At 51.7% G+C, this 20,523-nt stretch overlaps 4 protein-coding genes across 4 annotated transcripts; 2 read left to right on the top strand and 2 right to left on the bottom strand.

Moving 5' to 3' along the window:
* Positions 1-445: 445 nt before the first annotated feature.
* On the bottom strand, positions 446-3,388 carry FPOAC1_012894 (uncharacterized protein; the record flags this gene model as incomplete). Its single annotated transcript, XM_044857237.1, has 1 exon — positions 446-3,388. The coding sequence occupies one exon, from the start codon at positions 3,386-3,388 to the stop codon at positions 446-448; it is 2,943 nt and encodes a 980-aa protein (XP_044701420.1).
* Positions 3,389-5,452: 2,064 nt separating this feature from the next.
* FPOAC1_012893 (uncharacterized protein) lies at positions 5,453-6,526 on the top strand (the record flags this gene model as incomplete). Its single annotated transcript, XM_044857236.1, has 1 exon — positions 5,453-6,526. One exon carries the CDS (start codon positions 5,453-5,455, stop codon positions 6,524-6,526), a length of 1,074 nt encoding a protein of 357 aa, XP_044701419.1.
* A 5,579-nt stretch (positions 6,527-12,105) lies between these two features.
* FPOAC1_012892 (uncharacterized protein) lies at positions 12,106-17,027 on the bottom strand (the record flags this gene model as incomplete). The annotated part of the gene is made up of 2 exons (XM_044857235.1): positions 12,106-16,413; positions 16,470-17,027. The coding sequence occupies 2 exons, from the start codon at positions 17,025-17,027 to the stop codon at positions 12,106-12,108; spliced, it is 4,866 nt and encodes a 1,621-aa protein (XP_044701418.1).
* Positions 17,028-18,264: 1,237 nt separating this feature from the next.
* FPOAC1_012891 (uncharacterized protein) lies at positions 18,265-18,508 on the top strand (the record flags this gene model as incomplete). The annotated part of the gene is made up of 2 exons (XM_044857234.1): positions 18,265-18,309; positions 18,362-18,508. The coding sequence occupies 2 exons, from the start codon at positions 18,265-18,267 to the stop codon at positions 18,506-18,508; spliced, it is 192 nt and encodes a 63-aa protein (XP_044701417.1).
* Positions 18,509-20,523: the final 2,015 nt, after the last annotated feature.

The raw sequence follows: 20,523 nt of genomic DNA, 5'->3' as shown, positions 1-20,523 counted from the left end.
TCAATTGACTCAAACTTCAAACCAGTCGCAATGCCGCAAAAATGATTTTCGAAGGCTGGCAAGCCATATATAAGCTTCCCTCAAAGTAATAAATCGATGCATCTACTTGAAATGCATTTTACTGATAAAAACTTATGGGTGACCTGAATCCGTTGGGGTGCAATGGATTCAGGTCGTCATTTCATTAGCGCCTTTTTTTTTACTATGGGAAAGCCATTGGATTCAGAGCTGAATCCGCCGCGCAGCTAGGATAGGCTGGCAAGCCAGATATAAGCTTCCCTCGATGTAATGAATCGATGTATCTACTTGAAATGCATTTTAGCGATGAAAACCTATGGGTGACCTGAATCCGTTGGGGTGCAATGGATTCAGGTCGTCATTTCATTAGCGCCTTTTTTTTTACTATGGGAAAGCCATTGGATTCAGAGCTGAATCCGCCGCGCAGCTAGGATAGCACATTGATCGCCGTCTGATCTGCTTTGAGTGCCATGATCGATCGCATGCACTCAGCCTGCTTGTCGGATCGCCAAGTCGCCTTCGGTCCAAGCAGCCTTCGCAGCCCATCCGTCATCTCGTCCTCTATTATCTTCCTCTTCTGAGCCGCCTCTCCCTCCTTATTCGTCTTTCTCCGCTTGCGGCTAGTTTCTCGGTTTGAACTATTAGCCCTTTGCTGCTGTTGCTGCCCCGTCACTTGACTATCCCGCTTACGCTTCACCGCCGTCTTCTCTATACCCCCCTCTCCCTCTGCACTGCTTCCCTCTAAATACTGATGCCACAGCCTGCTGATCTCCTTGAATGTCGCGATCATCTCCGGTTGCAGCTTACCCGGGAAGCCGATATGTACGGCATAGTGCTGCCTCGCAATCCGTGTTCCGTGCGTCGACTGCAAATCCCACACGATATTCCAGCTTCCTCCACAGTCAACCGGCTCACCTGTGATCGGATCGATCTCGACGTTATCATCCTCATCCTCATCATCCATCTTACCTTCTAGCTGCTTCATCACAAGCCCTCGAATCCTCCGCCCCATCTCGATCGCGATCGCCCGATATCGTCCCACCCCTAACCTGACCCCCGTCCCGGCCTGCATGATGCGAGCAAGCTTCCTGCTAAGCCGGTCGGTTTCCCATACCGGCGAGCTGCCATCCCTCCACATATACTCGAGCTGCTCTCCACGCGGCTCGGCAAGCTGACACTCCCGCCGCAGTACCCTCTCGGTCGGAAGCAGCCATGCGATATATGCCACAATCATCCGCCCAATCCGGTCGGGGACAAACCGTGCTACCTTCCGGCCGTTGTCACGGATTGCCTTCATCTTGTCTCGGTCGGTCACGATCATGACATGCCCGTCCATTATGAATATATTCCGGATCAGCTGCCACGAATCGCAGTGCCGCAGCGTCGTGATTTCCGGTCCCCTTCCCGGGAGCCCACCCCACGTATGTACGAGCACGAGCAGCGTCTCCCGCAGCAGCCGCAAGTCTCGAAGCCACTTCTTGATACGCTGTCGCTTCCATCGGGCCCTTGCAGCATCCCATATCGATGCTTCCATCAGCCGCATCACCTTTGCCGGCCCGGGCTCGAGCCAGTTGTTCTTCGGGTTGCTTGCGAATGACTGACCTGCCCCGAGCCGTATCATATTATCGATGATCCGCCCCATATCGATCTTCTCACTGACCGGCTGCCACACCCCCCCGAACAGCTTATCCAGTAGCTTCTCTGCCTCGGTCACCTCATCGCGCAGTGTGCGGGTGAAATCCTCTACGCTGATATGCTCGCCCATGTGAAATAAGCCCTCTCCGTCCTCGGACCATCGTATCGACGGCTGCCCCCCCATCTTCTGCCGGTACCCTTTCCCGTATGCCATCCATCCGATGATCGTGCTCATGACAGTGTGAGTGCCCATACACATCCACGATGTATGCTGCTCTTGAAATGCAAGTACGGCCTCGACCCCGACCTCGTCCCGATCTAGCGGCTGATTCTCAAATGCAGCCTCCAAAAAGAACAGCCGGGCCCACCATACTATAGCAGCTAGCAGACCAGTATATAAATGCGGCTCTATATAGCCCATCGGGCGTGGTTTGATACCAAGTGCCGCACAGAAGGACAGTAGCGAATTCGTATATGTGTTTCCGCCAACGTGAGTTTTGATCGAAGCCACGATAAACCGGAAGACGGCTCGGTCTAGTGCATCCTGCAGCGGGCTAGTCATACCTTCATCCCCTTGCTCGCCTTCGTCACTATCATCATCGTCTTTATATTCGTCTCCGTCTCCATCCCCGTCTTCGTCTTCGTCTTCATCCTTAGCTTGTCTCTCTCTGCCGCTGAAGAATCCGCTGTCATGACTGCTTCGAACCCTATCACTCTCGAGCTCTTCAGCGACATCATGCAATAAGCTCCACTGCTCATCCGTAAAGCGAACGGCCCAGCATTTAAACGCTTCCTTCCGCCCGATACGGTATGCCTTCCAGCAGAAGCTTAAGTAACGGTGACCGACAGACTTATACTGGCTCATCGATTCTTCCTTGCCTTTACGGCCAAACGGCACGCCGCTTGGGGTCATTGATGTGATGCTGCCGAGCCACTGCAACGTCTCGGTCGGCACGCTATCGAGCCGCCAGCAGCAACGGTCCACCTCACGATCAAAGCTCTGTCCGAGCCGGCTGAGTAATAGTCGCTCGCGAGCTGCTTCCTCATCTTCTTGATTCTGAACCCACCTGCCCGTTGCTGCCCTCGCCCGTAGCCACTGGGCTGCATCGTGAATACTGATCAAGTCCCGGGAGCCAAAGTGTCGTACCCAGCCTAGCCTCTTGACCCACGGCGAATCACGGTCGATATCTTCCTTCAAGTCACCCTTCCGTAGTCGTGCGGCGTCTTCCTCTTTCAATCGGGCCTGACTTGCAGCAATGAGCTCATCCATAGCGCTCTGACTTCTAGCATCAGCTGCGTTAGCCGTATCAGCCGGGCCGTCGATATCGCTGTCATCTCGAACGATCCAGTAGCGCGCGTGACTCCTTCCTCGCATCCACGTCTGTAGCCGCACTTTAGTCCATCGTTCCTCTACTGCACCATGCCCTGCCTCTCGCCAATGACGGACAATATTATCCCGTGCAATAGTAAGATATCGGCATGCATAACAGCTATATCCATCTGAAATAGCAAGATGTTCAATTGCCGGGCTGTTATCTTCGGGTACTGCAATGAGTTTCGGGTCAGCTAGTTCCAATATGCCAAAATAGTCCTTGATATCCTTAAGCACTTGGCCCTTCAGTTGATGCTCATGTCGGAAGTGTGACTCGATGCCAGCGCCCGGCCGAACGGCTGCTTGACATAGCCGGCAGATCAGTATCTGATAGTCATAATTAAGCTGTATGATGTCCTCCATTGCTGCTTGATATTGCCTCTTTCTTCGGTAATAGAAAGAGAAAAGATTTATTTTTTCTATTAATTGAAGTCCCCTTTCCTCTGCATTACTCTAACCCCAAGCTCACGCTAGCTAACCCCAAGTGTGGAGTTGGGGTTATTTTGAACCAATCAGCGACTCGGCTTCGCTCCAAACGATATGACTCCAAAACGCAAGCGAAATGACCTATTTTGGTGGCCGATTTGAGTCAAATCGCCTCTTAATAGAACTTAGGCTGGCAAGCCATATATAAGCTTCCCTCAAAGTAATAAATCGATGCATCTACTTGAAATGCATTTTACTGATAAAAACTTATGGGTGACCTGAATCCGTTGGGGTGCAATGGATTCAGGTCGTCATTTCATTAGCGTCTTTTTTTTTAATATGGGAAAGCCATTGGATTCAGAGCTGTATCCGCCATGCAGCTGGGATAGGCTTACGCGTAAACCAGGACCACTTTGTCTCTGCCTCCTCTGCCTCGTCGACAGCAACCTGTTGTCCTGCCCATGCCGCCTGCTTAGGTCCATTGTCGAATCGGGGACCACCACAGCGCCGCCATCATCATCGTGTCAATGCCCAGCGTCTGACGTGATCCAGTCCAGTACTTGCTCAGTACCGTCGTTCGATTCAGCCTCGCAGGTGAACTCTTGCATCGCCTCCCTCGTCAACCCATCAGGATAGCAGTGTCTCAGAGCCACTTGGAGTACCCGCCTGATGTCCTACTAAATCCTCCACCGACCTCGGGTTGTTTTTGTCGTCCTTGTCCATCGCCTGCTCAGTCGCGTGGTGCAGGTCTAGTCCGTTGTTGTATACCCAACCCCTCATCGCCGTTGTTGAGAATGCTCCAGTGTGGTTGAGAGTGGAGAAATCGCCGGCTCCAAATAGCGGGGGGGCCGCCCGGGTAACCCCGAATAACACCCTGTGTGTTTCGCTTCCTTACCATCAAACCCCAAATCACTACCAACACCGTTCCCAGAAGCGTGACGGCCGCTTGGCCACGCTCCTCGGCCGCCGACAGGAAGCCTTGCATGCAACAGGTTCCCTCTGGTCCGCTGATAAACAAGCAACTAGTTGAACACAGATTCATTCCTGAGTCCCGCCACATACACGTCCGCCACGACCGTCGAGATCAACAACTGCCCAACCGCCTAGCCACAGATGAGAATGAGAATCTTCCGATACGGACACGCAGATGGGATAGGCGAGGCGAGCAGCAGAGGCAAATTGAAGAGGTCACTGATAGCCCACTTGGGCTATCCGACAAGTGCCTAGAGGTGCACTTTAGTGCAATCGCCTCCGAAGCCCAGGATGGGAGATAGGTAAGGTCGAGACTAGCTAATCGGTAGAGGGGAAAAGATTAAGTACGGAAAGAGAAGAAAAAGAAAACAAACAAAATAAATTTACAAAATTTGGGGGGGTTAGAAAATAATAAAAGTAAAACGAATTGATTCAATTCGTCGAGGCCATCATTTTATCATCTTTGCGTAGTACGGTCGTCTCGCTTCGCTGTTATATATACGTTGTCGCCCGCTCGTCGTGTTCTTTCTGAACTTGGTTGTGGTTGAAAATGGAGAAATGGCCCACCCCAAAATTCTGGGGGGCTGCTTCAGTTTTGAACCCTCCCAGCCCCACCCCTTGCAGCTATCCCTGCCCCGCCCCTTGCAGCTATCCCTGCCCCCAGCCTTGATAATCCTAGCTGCCGTGATGTGACAGCCCCTGGCTAGTCACCAAGCCACCCACACACCCAATTGCTCAGCTGTGCACCCCTAAAACGATAAGCAAAACAATCGTCGCCCATTTCACCCATCATACCTTCCAAACTTTTTTCTTCTACTTTTTTTTGCTGTTGCTTTCTCACTCCCCCTTCTTGCACAACAATATCCTGTCGCCCGTTTACAAATATGGATCTTGACGTCCTCTGCACAATTTGCGGCTCTTCCGACGCTCGCCGATGCGCCTGCTGCCATTCCGCCGCCTACTGCTCTCTTGAATGTCAGCAAACTGACTGGCGCACCCATCGCCTTCTCTGCCGCAAGTTTTCGGAGCATGCCCAAGGCAACTTCGCCAATCGGCCTTCTCCAACCCATCACCTTGCCGTTTTTCTTCCCCATGGACAAGACGCGGCCTTCCCTTGTCTGGGTAGATACCAAGAAGGACAAGTACGAGGCCAAGCCCTACTTCCACCCAGTCCTGGACCAACTCCTGCATATTCCCGGAAACGATAATTACATCGGCCGTGGCCTACGGCAGGTAAGAGGCAACATCCTTCGTGGAAGGCCTAGGAATCAGGATACCATCCACCTATGGTTCCTAGACCCGGACGTGCCACCCCGCAACATCAAAACCAATCAGGCAATCCACGGTACAATCCCAACCCTAATTGGTGATACGTGCGGCGAGTTCATCTGGAAGGGCCCAGTCGTTGCGGTCATGAGGAAGGGGGCCGACTTTGAACCACGCCACTCCACCGACATCACCCTCACTGCCTACCGTGATGCCATCGACTACCTGGGCTATTACATGGACACGATCGGAAGCATGATCGAACCTGGTGGTCAAGACGACCATTTCTCCAAGCGCGTGCTAGCCCAAAGAACCTCAAAAGTTATTGGTGTCCGCATCAACTGCCTCCGCGACCAGATCGACCGACAGGAGCCACAGATGGTGGAAGTGGCTGTGCCCAAGACGCACCCCCTGTTCAACCTAGAGGGCGATGACCCGTGTGATATTCCCTCGCTCTTCGGCCTGGACCTCGTTGCAAAGTCGTATAGCAGCAATCAATCCAGCGACGGCGGGAATGACAACGACGACGATGACGATGGCCTACAGAATCCCTTAGCCCAGCTCTTATTGATTTCAACTTCTATCAAGGACGGGAAATGGGTTTATTTACCTGATTACCGGCGCCATTTGTGCCGTGGTAGTGTCCTTTTCGTCTGCCGTTCGAAACGGGATATAAAGATGGAAGATATTCACACGTTTTGTAACCTCATTGAGAAAATTGGTGTGCCCTTTGTCTTGAAAGAGAATCCATCCGATTCTGGTGCAAGAAAGAGGCTGCTGAACCAGCTTGAAGAGGAAGGAGTCCGTCGTAGACTGAGTTACGTACCCTATACCTAAACCCTATTCTCTGTTTTGCAGGCTGGCGGTCCATTCCATTTCCATCCACGCAGCCTCTTGTAGAATGGATGGGCGTCCATGTAGGCCCACCGTGGATGGAATGGATGGAAATGGACGCTAAGAGTGGGCCTGTGGAATGGATGGACGTGGAAATGGAAATGCGTGGACGCTATAAAGGGGCAGTACACGTGATCCTCCCACCTGTTGCCTCCCGGGCCTCCGCAAAGCTCATTTCAGCTAACACATCAGTCCCTGGCACCTTTAAATCCTCAAGAAGCTTCTCAGTGCTCTTAATATAGCCTCCGCAATGCCATGACCTCACCGTCTGTGTCATCCCGATCGTACTAGCGTCCAGCCTGGCACGATCGTCACGAACCATTCGACCACACGTTGAGAAGAGCCTCTCAACATCGGCAGACATAGGAAGGACAGAGAGCACATCGAGAGCCATCTGTGACAGACGTGTATACTCTTCCCGTCTCTCATACCAATAGCTAATAGGATCTAGGATATTCTGGTCGGACTTGTGGACGTCACGGAACCAATCGCTGTATTCGTCGCCAACAGCATGTGTAGAACTACTAGCCGCGTCCTCGGCTTGTAACAAGGTAGTCATCGATGAAGGTGGTTGTAATAGAGTCGGCGCCTGACGAGATTCTTCACGATACTCGTCAAAGGGATTCCGATATATGCGCCGTTTCTTCGTGACCGGCTCGCCGCGTTCTCGATCTCGAGAGATAATTCGCGGCTCGTAGTGAGACCGGTATAGTTCTTCTACAAGGGACTTTGCAGTTTGGATCCAGTCTAGACGGTCTGCCCACACGTCCTCGAAATATCCCCAACGATACGCTGGATGAAGTGCAATGGCGGCATAATAAACTGGCGTCTCGTCAAGCCGCGAGTAGTACTTGTCAAGCTTTTTCCAACAGAGGTTAATGTTAACCTTGAAGTGCTCGGGATCGGGATATCGATGGGCAGCAGCCTTATATACCTCCATTTTGCCAAGAAGATATTCATAGCCAAGCAGGGTATCCCACGGGCACCCATATGCCCCAATGTATCCTTCCTTCCGCTTGCGCTGCTGACCGTCGCCTTCGAGAGTAATCAAGACGTGCTCGAAGTGTTGAAGGACCTCGTTAAATAAGGAGATAATAGCCCAGTCCTTCTCCTCGAGTTTGTTCTCGTCCCTGAGGCAGAGCGGCATCTCGTTGCTTGACTTCTTTCCCCTCAATACCAACCCCTCCCACTCGCTCTTCTGCTCATACCAAAGGTCCTCAAGGAAGTCCTTTAGGAGAAGGGCACGCCGAATCATATAAAGAGTGGAAAGCCAACGGGTAACCACATCAATGATAACATCAAGAGGTTTTTTCGCTCGAACCACCGGATCGTCAGACTTGCTGTACACGGTAAGCTGAAGAGACCGGAGGAGATTGGTAAGCGAGTCCGAGCGGTGGATCCAGAAGATGAGGTTATGAAGTTTCCCAACTGGTCCTTTCCGTCTCCATAGCTCGTGGGACTTCGCGTCAAGGGCCTCGTTCCCTTGGATATCGTCCTCGAAGGCCTCGGAATCATGGCCAAAAAGAAGTGCTTTAACGGCGAGATTGAGGATATGGCCAAAGCAGCGCAATCGCCGAGTTTTACCCTCGAAACCGAGCGCCTTCCCAATTTCTTCCATCGCAGTGTCGTTATTGCTGGCGTTATCGAGTGTGAAATATCCTACCTTGTGGGTTATGCCGTAGCTTCGAAGGACCTCGACCACGTGGGTGGCGATATTGTCACCAGAATGGCGATCGACAAGTTCAGGAAGGCCAAGCACAAGCTTCCCTGGCTGGCCAAGGGTATTGAGCAAGTAGCAACAGATTCCATACAAAGCGTGGCGATTATTCGACCTCCAACCATCGAACGCAATATGAAGTAAGCCTGGAGCTGTCGCTAATACTCGCTTGATCTCAGCCTTGTTTTCCTCGTACACCTGAAGAATACGCCTGCGGACGGTATTGTGGGTAGTATGCGCTTCGGTTGTCTTCACGAGTGGATTAAGATATTCGAAAGCGGCGCGGAGGTATGGATCTTCACTTTGTCGGAAAGAAGATTTGCTGTTGATGATCCACGAGACTACCAAACGCTGGAAGTCTAGCCGATCAAAACGGCCAATGATCTGGTTTGCGATCTGCTGCTCTCGCGCGTCACGGGTATTCAACTTCATCATCTCGGCGATATTCCTCGATGGTGTCTTCTCCTTTGCTTTGCTAGGCGGCTTCCGTCTTCCGGAAGGGTCACAGACCTTGTGGTCATTCCAGAGATGAATCTCCGCGTTCTGCGTACCGCTCGAGGCCGCCGAATGAGGGTTTGGCCTGCGACTGTCAACACAGACCTTGCAAACCCATCGCCGCTTTGTATCGTCATCGCTCTTCTCGATATCGTAGCCGAATTGCCATATCCACGACGATGTAGACGCACAGCGTTGGGATTGCGTGTAGCCAGGGAAGTCTTTCCAAGGGAAGAGGTCCCACGAGTTCTTCTTATCCTCTTGGTCTGGCGGCTCGAGCACCATAGAGCTGATAATTGGGCTCTCAGCCATTCTACGCGGTACAGAATGCAGTTGCATGGAGATGCTCGAACGCGGCACCATGACGCGAAATGTCCACGACCCAATAGCTGTTATGTTCTGTTTAAAAATACCTTAATTTGTATGTGAAAATGCCTGGTATATAGGTACTTGAGATCTCTACCGACCATGGCCAAGTTGGTCTACCCTGAATTACAGGGTATTTTAGGGACTAGGCTAGGGAACCCCCTACCAGTCCATCCCCCTGCTTCCATTTCCACCTATCCATTCCACGGAACCCTGGCGTGGATGGATGGATTATGTAACGGCCAGCTCCATTGAATGGATGGAAATGGATGCACGGACCATCCATTTCCACGCCGTGGATACGTGGACGGTGGACGTGGAATGGATCGCCAGCCTGAACATCCTAAGTGGATTGAGAGCAATAAGACTGCCGTAGAAGATCTCTGGAAGTCTCGTTACGCACCAGTCGCCAAGTCAGCGGAGTCGTCAGCCCAGTCCTTGGTTGAAAAGCCACTAGCGAAGAACTCGTTTCTGGCATGGGAAGACGAACATGAGGATTCCGAGCTTCCTACCCTATTCGACGAGTATCAGAACTATATATCAGCCCCAAGAATCAAAGTCAAGGATGTACGAAGGTGGTGGCTTGAGGATACACAACAAACGCTCTATCCAAACCTTTCCAAAATGGCGCTGGATCTTTTGTCAATTCCTGCGATGTCTGCTGAGCCAGAACGTCTCTTCTCCGATACAAAAATCACCCTCCAAGATCGCAGGAACAGGTTAGGGATTGATATAATTGAGGCAATTGAATGCATAAAGTCCTGGTCGAAGACTCACAACTTGGCTTGGGTTGACGATGCTGAGCTTGTCTTAGATACAGCTATCATTGGAGAAGGTGAACAGAAGGGGACTTCTAACATTATACCTGATATTACGAGCAATAGATAGTATGCAAGCAATTCAAACTCACAATGCTTGGATCTGTGGAGTTTTCTTTTGACCTCTAGATCTACTTCATTCTCACACCTAAGCAATAGGAGTGACGTTAAATTGGTCAACTATGTAGCTTAAGCAAACCCTTAAAATACGCGAGCGGGATCTAGGAAAACGTTTTCCCGATCGTTCTCGTTATCTGGCAATAGTATAATCTTATATGTTGGCTCTGAATAGCTTCATCTTGTTACGGTCCGCGGGACGATCTTGAAGCTCAGCCTTACTCGATTTGGTTAGTTTCATGCTTAGGCCATGTGGCTCTTCGCACGCCGTACGATATGATATTACGATACGATATTACTTAAATATAGTGGAATACCGTATGCCGTGCAGTGCACCGAATTCCTAAACAATCCAGTGCAGTGTGGCGCTGAAAAAATATCGTATACGGTATTTTGCACTATTTACTTCACTGGGGCTTTGGGGATTTGCTCCTGACATACGAAAGAGGCTAGAAAGTTCCGTAGTGTTATTCGCATCTGTGGAAATAGCAGATGATTGGTCGTCGCTAATTAATGATGCCATGACCAAGTTTGGGTTGAGATTAAGTTACTCCACAGCAATGACATAAATGGCAACAGAAGGGCATTTAGTCACTTTAAATACCATCAAAGCCTTCTAGGCAACATAGAATATTGAGTCATAGCGATAGGCAGAAGTCGTTGGGGTGTAGAATAATTGATGGTACCTAGCCAGGCTTCAGTAGCTGCCTGCGCAGTCAGGCCAACATTTTACGCTGCAACGGCTGCATTAAAGCACCGATATCGAAGGTATTTAACTTATGTACTGTACGTAGACTGGTCTAATTATCATATTTCCCACCAAGCTCAGTCAATCAGATTGCACTATTTACTCACCTGACAATATGGGCCTTAAATGGGCGGTCCAGTCCAGGAGCCCATTATGGACCGCCTATTTCCCACACTGCTCACGCCATAGATGATTTGCCGCGTTCTGGAGACCTGAAGAGGTAAAAGTCGCGATATGGGACGATTTCCGAGGATACAGTCCTTGCAAGCCCATTTGCGTAAGCCATGACGTTGAATATCATAGCCAAAGTCCCACAGCCAAGAGCTAGTATCACGAGCGCGTTCTGACCAATTCCAGCCTCTGAAATGGCGAAAAAGACGGTCCTCGATGTTACGACCAACAGGTCCTTATGCACGTGGAATAAGCACCCCACTTTTCGCTCCAATCCTCAGCTACCTACCCTGTAGAAGTCGAACGCACGCCATTCGACTTGCATATTGTCGAACCGACCTCGTTCGACTTGCCTCCAAGTATATATACATTCTCTTAGCACTAGATAGAACTTAGCTCACCAGCTATCAACAAAACTTCTTTACCTGAATACGCCTTACCCGCACTATTCATTATCAAGAGACGTGACACTTCGCTACCGCTCAGTGACAACGCCCTACGCATCTGCCAACATAAACCTAGTACGGACTAGTTTATCCCTTGAGAATCACAACCGTCACATAAACCCCCTCAGGTTACAGATGTGGAAATTACTTGACTAAACAGACTTAGCGCGCTAGCTCGTGGAAGGACTAGTTTTGACCACAAAATTCTGATTGGCTATGGGCTGGCGAAGCGACGACGAGGTTCACAACTAATACGAGCGATAACGTCACAACGAGAGCAGGAATGAAGATAAAAAGAGTTTTTATAGTATCTAAATGACCTTGAGACTGGGTATAGTGTATGGAAAGTAGTTTTGGTATCACAGTTACCAGGCTCACCTCGATAGGTTCGTCGTTCCCACAAACTGCTATACCCCTCTTTTCCGCAAACTCGAGTAGCTTGCTTGATGTCGATATTGCCACACCTTCTAGCCCACCACCATATGCTCCGTCCGAAACGATCCTGAGATTCGAAAGCGACTTGTCCAGTAGCCAGGAGCGCTTTTACTACCTCTGTGCGATTATTTCACACAGCTACCGAAAGCGGTGTCCAGCCATAGTAGTCTTCATTTTTAGCCGCGAATAACAATGGTGTCCGACCATATTCATCCATCCGCGCCCTTGCCGAGAAGCAGCTTGACGATTGCCTTGTGCCCCATCTCTGCCGCCTGCCATAACGGCGTCCGTCCATCCTTATCCTTGGCGTCTGGGTCGACCTTGCTAGTATCGAGCAGCAGCTTGACGATTGACTCGTGCCCCTTCTCTGCCGCCTGCCATAACGGCGTCCGTCCATACCTATCTTTGGCATCTGGGTCGACCTTGCCAGTATTGAGCAGCAGCTTGACGATTGCCTCGTGCCCCTTCTCTGCCGCCCGCCATAACGGCGTCCGTCCATACCTATCTTTGGCATCTGGGTGGACCTTGCCAGTATTGAGCAGCAGCTTGACGATTGCCTCATGCCCCTTCACTGCCGCCTGCCATAGCAGTGTTCGGCCATCCTCATCCTTGGCGTCTGGGTCGACCTTGCCAGTATCGAGCAGCAGCTTGACGATTGACTCGTGCCCCTTCTCTGCCGCCTGCCATAACGGCGTCCGTCCATACTCATCCTTGGCGCCTGGGTGGACTTTGTCAGTATCGAGCAGCAGCTTGACGATTGCCTCGTGCCCCTGCGCTACCGCCTGCCATAGCAGTGTTCGGCCATCCTCATCCTTGGCGTCTGGGTCGACCTTGCCAGTATCGAGCAGCAGCTTGACGATTGACTCGTGCCCCTTCTCTGCCGCCTGCCATAACGGCGTCCGTCCATACCTATCTTTGGCATCTGGGTGGACTTCGTCAGTATCGAGCAGCAGCTTGACGATTGCCTCATGCCCCTTCACTGCCGCCTGCCATAACGGCGTCCGTCCATACTCATCCTTGGCGCCTGGGTGGACTTCGTCAGTATCGAGCAGCAGCTTGACGATTGCCTCGTGCCCCTGCGCTACCGCCACCAATAACGGCGTCTGTCCATCCTTATCCTTGGCGTCTGGGTCGACCTTGCCAGTATTGAGCAGCAGCTTGACGATTGACTCGTGCCCCTTCTCTGCCGCCTGCCATAACGGCGTCCGTCCATACTCATCCTTGGCGCCTGGGTGGACTTCGTCAGTATCGAGCAGCAGCTTGACGATTGACTCGTGCCCCTTCTCTGCCGCCTGCCATAACGGCGTCCGTCCATACTCATCCTTGGCGCCTGGGTGGACTTTGTCAGTATCGAGCAGCAGCTTGACGATTGCCTCGTGCCCCTGCGCTACCGCCACCAATAACGGCGTCTGTCCATCCTCATCCTTGGCGTCTGGGTCGACCTTGCCAGTATTGAGCAGCAGCTTGACGATTGACTCGTGCCCCTTCTCTGCCGCCTGCCATAACGGCGTCCGTCCATACTCATCCTTGGCGCCTGGGTGGACTTCGTCAGTATCGAGCAGCAGCTTGACGATTGCCTCGTGCCCCTGCGCTGCTGCCACCAATAACGGCGTCTGTCCATCCTTATCCTTGGCGTCTGGGTCGACCTTGCCAGTATCGAGCAGCAGCTTGACGATTGACTCGTGCCCCTTCTCTGCCGCCTGCCATAACGGCGTCCGTCCATACTCATCCTTGGCGCCTGGGTGGACTTTGTCAGTATCGAGCAGCAGCTTGACGATTGCCTCGTGCCCCTGCGCTACCGCCACCAATAACGGCGTCTGTCCATCCTTATCCTTGGCGTCTGGGTCGACCTTGCCAGTATTGAGCAGCAGCTTGACGATTGACTCGTGCCCCTTCTCTGCCGCCTGCCATAACGGCGTCCGTCCATACCTATCTTTGGCATCTTGGTCGACCTTGCCAGTATTGAGCAGCAGCTTGACGATTGACTCGTGCCCCTGCTCTGCCGCCTGCCATAACGGCGTCCGTCCATACTCATCCTTGGCGCCTGGGTGGACTTCGTCAGTATCGAGCAGCAGCTTGACGATTGCCTCGTGCCCCTGCGCTACCGCCCGCCATAGCAGTGTTCGGCCATCCTCATCCTTGGCGTCTGGGTCGACCTTGCCAGTATCGAGCAGCAGCTTGACGATTGCCTCGTGCCCCTTCTCTGCCGCCCGCCATAACGGCGTCCGTCCATACCTATCTTTGGCATCTGGGTGGACTTCGTCAGTATCGAGCAGCAGCTTGACGATTGCCTCGTGCCCCTGCGCTACCGCCACCAATAACGGCGTCTGTCCATCCTTATCCTTGGCGTCTGGGTCGACCTTGCCAGTATCGAGCAGCAGCTTGACGATTGACTCGTGCCCCTTCTCTGCCGCCTGCCATAACGGCGTCCGTCCATACTCATCCTTGGCGCCTGGGTGGACTTCGTCAGTATCGAGCAGCAGCTTGACGATTGCCTCGTGCCCCTGCGCTACCGCCACCAATAACGGCGTCTGTCCATCCTTATCCTTGGCGTCTGGGTCGACCTTGCCAGTATTGAGCAGCAGCTTGACGATTGACTCGTGCCCCTTCTCTGCCGCCTGCCATAACGGCGTCCGTCCATACTCATCCTTGGCGCCTGGGTGGACTTCGTCAGTATCGAGCAGCAGCTTGACGATTGCCTCGTGCCCCTGCGCTGCTGCCACCAATAACGGCGTCTGTCCATCCTCATCCTTGGCGTCTGGGTCGACCTTGCCAGTATTGAGCAGCAGCTTGACGATTGACTCGTGCCCCTTCTCTGCCGCCTGCCATAACGGCGTCCGTCCATACTCATCCTTGGCGCCTGGGTGGACTTCGTCAGTATCGAGCAGCAGCTTGACGATTGCCTCGTGCCCCTGCGCTGCTGCCACCAATAACGGCGTCTGTCCATCCTCATCCTTGGCGTCTGGGTCGACCTTGCCAGTATTGAGCAGCAGCTTGACGATTGACTCGTGCCCCTTCTCTGCCGCCTGCCATAACGGCGTCCGTCCATACTCATCCTTGGCGCCTGGGTGGACTTCGTCAGTATCGAGCAGCAGCTTGACGATTGCCTCGTGCCCCTGCGCTGCTGCCACCAATAACGGCGTCTGTCCATCCTTATCCTTGGCGTCTGGGTCGACCTTGCCAGTATCGAGCAGCAGCTTGACGATTGCCTCGTGCCCCTTCTCTGCCGCCCCCAATAACGGCGTCTGTCCATACCTATCTTTGGCATCTGGGTCGACCTTGCCAGTATTGAGCAGCAGCTTGACGATTGCCTCGTGCCCCTTCTCTGCCGCCTGCCATAACGGCGTCTGCCGATCCTTATTCTTGGCGTCTGGGTGGACCTTGCCAGTATCGAGCAGCAGCTTGATGATTGCCTCGTGCGCCTTCGCTGCCGCGAACCCCAGCAGCCTCCATCCGCCCTTTTCCTTGATAAGTTCATCTACCATTCTTTCTAGCTTCCTCACAACTCCCCCCATTCCTATTAATGCACTCTCAAAAATCTCCATTGCTTGTCGGAGAATTTCCTCTGCCTCATCTTTTCCCATGTCTTGTAGTACCACTCCAGTATTCCATAACCTTGTCGCTTTGTCCATATAATTTTTTAAATATGTATTTGAGTACGTCGACGCTAGGGCGACCATGATGAAGTCTTCGTCGTCTTCCCCATCCTGCGACTTGTCTAGGTATATATCCCAGTTCCAGACAAGTAGGAAATCGTGTGGGAAGGTTTTTATAGATCGTAAAAGCCCCGACTTGGTGTAACTGCTCGCACCTTGTAGATCATCCGGAGAGGGAACTGAAATCATTATAACGGCCCAATAATCGGTGCATAGCCTAATGATTGTAGGATTTGACGCTCCTTGTAGAAGGCAGACAACATCCCCTACCTGGACAGATTTCGCTGAGGCCTGGAAGGTCCAGGGAGAATCCGGCCCCCTATAGCCAGACGCATTCCTCCAATTGATTTTCACCTCCCGTCCGTCTTTCAAATCATCGACTGAAGACACTTCGCCAAGAACGCAGCCCTTGCCCCTGATTACCGCTATCTCCTTATCGTTCCAAGTGTCTGCAGATAACTGTTCAGAGAAGAACTTGATCAGTCGCTTGAAGAGTTGTCCCCATGAAATCTCATAGTTGGCCGATAACTTTGCCATGCTAGGATCATCAGAGCTCATGCCGAGCAAGGCATAAACCTTGTCGCGGCGGTCAGTTGCTTCGCGAGTGTGGTACATATCCACCAGCTCACCTAGAGGGCATATGTCCAGGGAAAACCTGCCTGACCGGCCAGTTGCGCATCTAGGTCGGAAGACCGCACCCTTTATGAGATAGGATACTGAATGAATCAGAGGCCGCAGCTCTGGGTAGGTTTTGTAAGACAGGTCTAATTCATCCAGACCTGAACAGAACGTATATCCATCAATCTCGGCGGGGCCGCATTTGATCAGTACATGTCGAGCTGCGGCAACCTCCTGAAGTACCTGAATCGACTTTGTCAGTAATTTCAGTCAATATTGGTGAGCGCCTATTTCCTGACCCAGATGCGTTTAAACCACGGTCCTTCCAGCAGTCTAAGGATCGCTCTTTCGTTGGTTGAGCGCTTCATAGGTGAGGGCTTCGTAGGTGAGGGCTTCGTACGCTTCTCTGCTGCGATGCGTATTTCTTCGAGGGCTTGACCGCTGTCGGTTGTCGCTCCTCCAAGCCAAACAATCACACGGCTTGCTTTGCTATAGATCTTCGCCATAGACTGAACTTGCTGTCCCTTTTCCTTTGGGTCTCGTTGGTTGATGCAAATAGCGTCTATCCATATGGTTCGTTCAATGGAGCGATCTCGAAGATGTGATAGCGCCGCGTAAAGGTTTTCCCCGACGGGCAAGTCACAGCAGTCTATGGAAATAGACCGAGACTTGTGCTCAGAACCCCATACGTAGGATAGAGCCTCGTACGGACGAGTGCTTTCTGAGTCCGCTAAGGCGCAGTCAAAGAGCTTGCATTTCATGGGGGCATGCTCGTCTTGAGGCGGCAATAGCCGAAGCAAGCGAATACTGCCCTCCGGCAAATAAGAGTAACAGTACAAGGACGGTGGAAGAGACATGGCATACCGGAGCTCGAACTGCGTGTGTTGAGATTCCGAAGTTGGGTGATTGTTGACCTTCTTTATCGCTCGTTAAGTGCTGCCTAAGAAACTTGCTTCAGGCTCTAGCTCGGGGGGCTGCCAATCGTAAATGCGGGTTCAGCTATGCGACACTGGAGGACTGAGGATGCATGGCGACCACACCAACTACTGATATAACCCCGGCGCTGAAAGAGTACATTAAATAATAGGTGGGGGTAAGAAATATACGGACAAACCGAAGGCTGCTGGCTGCAACTGCCATGGAACGAAAGGACAAAGTCTCGCGTCAACATTTGAAACCCCTGCGGGTTGTGCAATCGAGTCCACAACGACAACGACGACCATGTTTTGAGGGATATCTTGGCTCTGACCGATATGACCCATATTTCTGCCGCGACTCACGCCCTGTACTTACCCTGCATATGCTGACGTTTGCTTTCGTCCCGACACCCCGGTTGGGCTTGGCTTGGCTCTCTGCTCTGTATTGAGCCTTTTTTTCTTCTCTTTTTTGCGGCAAGCACGAGGGATGACCGACATCGTCATGCTCACGCATGACAATCAACGGCACAAAATCATTTGTCAGTGAACTGGACTCCCGCCTGGGACATCGTTCGTTCAAAGACAGACTGGTCTACGTGGAAGTGATGCGGTCCCGACAAATGACAATTCATCCCTGCCTGTCATCGATTTCGGCCCTAGGGACTGGCTAAGAATTATTCGAAAGGGTCAGCAAGTAACCTAGTACCGGCCGACAGGTGCACCGCCGAAATATTTCGGATCGCTTGAGATAAGCAGTCGCGGAACGTGCCTAGCTTCTGTCTAACTTGAATGATCTGCGTGGTTTTTACCGCTTTGTGTCCACATCGGCCGCTAGTCACTTTTAGCTTTGTCGTTAGCTCACATGACATGACAGTGAAGCACACCATGTGTACTGGATGCATCAATAATGCGTGAAGGTGGGTACGCAGATGACAAAGCTCAGAGGTCAACGTCAACAGGGATATGACAAAAAGAAGGCAGAGAGAGGGAAGACACAATCCAAAAAGAAGAACTGGCAACAACAAAAAAAATAAAAAGGAAAGGGAAAAGAGATAGGGGAGAAGCGAAAGCCAGAAGCTAGGAGGCCTAGGTCAGCTTAGCTTGCGAGGCTAGTTCTCGGGCTTAGGCGACGCTAGAGCCGGGAGTCAGTAAGGATGCAATTAGCGCAGACTCCACCATGATTGTGATCATCCTCAAGGGCGATACACTCACTAAAAAGACGGTGAGCTTTTCCACATGGATCGCGACTACTCTAGTAGCCCCTAATGCGGTAGTTAATCGTCGTAGAGGCGTTGGCAGATGACATGGCTGCGCAACACAAGCAGCTTCGCCAATATGTCGATGGAGTACCAGAGGAGGAGCTTGGCCCCATATATGCCGGGGCTCCGCAACTTTCATGGCACATACTTTTGGCGGTGTAGCCGGGCTTTCGTCGAGCAATATCCCGAAGGGGTGGCCCAAGATGCGAACCAGGACGACGCGCTGAGCTAGTTTGCTGATTCCAGCGAGAGGTTAACATCATTCGCAGTCGGCCAAGCGTTGAACTCGACGCATGGCAAACCCTAACGAACCGATTGACGGTTCTGTCTGTCTAAATGGCATTGATTTGTTTCTGTCGGGATTTGGAAAGCTGCTCCCTCCTGTATCGGCAATGTGAAACGGAAGTGCCCATAATACTTACGGCTGATACGACGGGCTTTTAGCTGTTACGTAACTGTAATGATGTCACCGATATCACATAACCCATATCCTGGCCCGTAAGAAGCGTTTTCTTACAAGTATATCTGTCGCCTTCGGTACATCATGAGTTGTGGGTGGGGTGGGTTTACAGTTGGCTGCAAAAAGTATTCGCAGGTGTGCAGATAAACCTTGACTTCTCCAGTTAGTAGCTTCAATTAGCTTAGGTACTTGATACTAGGTTATCCTCCTGATAAATGTATGATGTAAAGTATTGAGAACCTGGCAAGCTACCCTTGACTAGCTTCCGAGCATCAGGGCTACCTGTACACCTGCGAATACTTTTTGCAGCCCACTGTACGAGATTGTAGCGAGACTGCAAAGGGTCTTGGGATCAACGGTAGCGAGAAGCTTCTTGACGTGGCATTCTCCAAGATGCGCTAGTGCCTCCGCATCGGTTAGCCACGACGTCATCCAAAACTGACACAGTCAAGCAAACGGGGTTGGTTAGAAAAGAAAGGCTGGGAAGAGCAGTAGGGCTTTCTTTGGTAGACAGACCAGGCTTCAGCCGCTGAAGATGGGACGCTGATGTTGAACGGATCGCGTGCGCCTTGATGTCCTTAATTGTATGTGTATTGTTCAACTTTTTTTCCCCCGCCTTCCTTGGAGAGGGGTCTGCTTATTATGCTTTCCTGAATGGGTCTAGGGTCGCCGATAGCTGACCGATAGGTCACACGATACCCCGTGCGGCCATCCTCCTGTTCAACAGCTGAACACTTGGAGAATTTGGCCTTCAAGCAGGCCTGTCGCAGGGACAAGCGAGGCTGGGAAATGTGGCGAGGAGTAGGGATTGTTATGTTTGAGGGTTATAGGGCTAGAAGTCGGAAAAGAATGTAACTAACGAGACTTAATGTTGTGGGCCCTATGAGGCGTATCCTCCCGGGCGGAATAAATTCATTCATTCATTCATTCATTCATAGGGCTTTCTTTTGTGTAGAGTGGACGAAAAGCGGGGGATACGTGGATAACTTAGCGTAGCTATAGGCCCTATGAGATCCGTTCTCCCGGGCGTAATGAACACTACTACTGTCAGTCGCCGCCCGCCATAGACCCGTCAAGTCGTGGATTATTTTACTCTCGAGAAACCCCGCATGGCTCCACCATTTTCGTCCCAGCTGCTTGAATTTGGCCCTCACAATACGTGTTCCGAACATATGCCTGGATCTACTGCTAAACCCTCGAGGAAGGTAGCTCACCGCCGACGTCGTGAGTGTCCAAGTACCCAACCCAGTGTGTCCAACAACCAAGTCAAGTAACTTGGTTGTTCGAGGTTGTTGGGCACACTGGCCCAATCTGAGAAAGAGAAGCTAAGTTTCTGTGACAGAGGCACCACCTACTCGCTTAGAGCATGTGACAGACAAACAGCGCGGGCGTCGACTGCAACTGAAGAACGAGCAATGCTGGGTTGGGACTCTGAAGAATTCAAGACGTTCGCCATCTTCAGGTGATCCTGGCGGACACGTCTATCTTTATTTTGTGAATAGAGACCAGTATTTTCTACAAGATAGTAAGCGGAAACATGTCCTTTGGGACAATATCGAGTTTAGGAAGGGATTTGATGTTGAGAATATAGATAAGCTGGCGAAGAAGGTGATTGAAAAGATTTTGCGCCAGTCGCAGAGGCACTACTCGATAGGTCAAATTTAAATCACTCAGGCTCAGTCTCTCACCCCGCACTACCACTACTACTGCTGCTGCT

This window comes from Fusarium poae, assembly GCF_019609905.1.
Source record: "Fusarium poae strain DAOMC 252244 chromosome Unknown contig_1, whole genome shotgun sequence".
NCBI classification, from domain to species: Eukaryota; Fungi; Ascomycota; class Sordariomycetes; order Hypocreales; family Nectriaceae; genus Fusarium; species Fusarium poae.
Note: the sequence above shows the minus strand (reverse complement) of the source record. Positions and strands in the feature narration are given on the sequence as shown.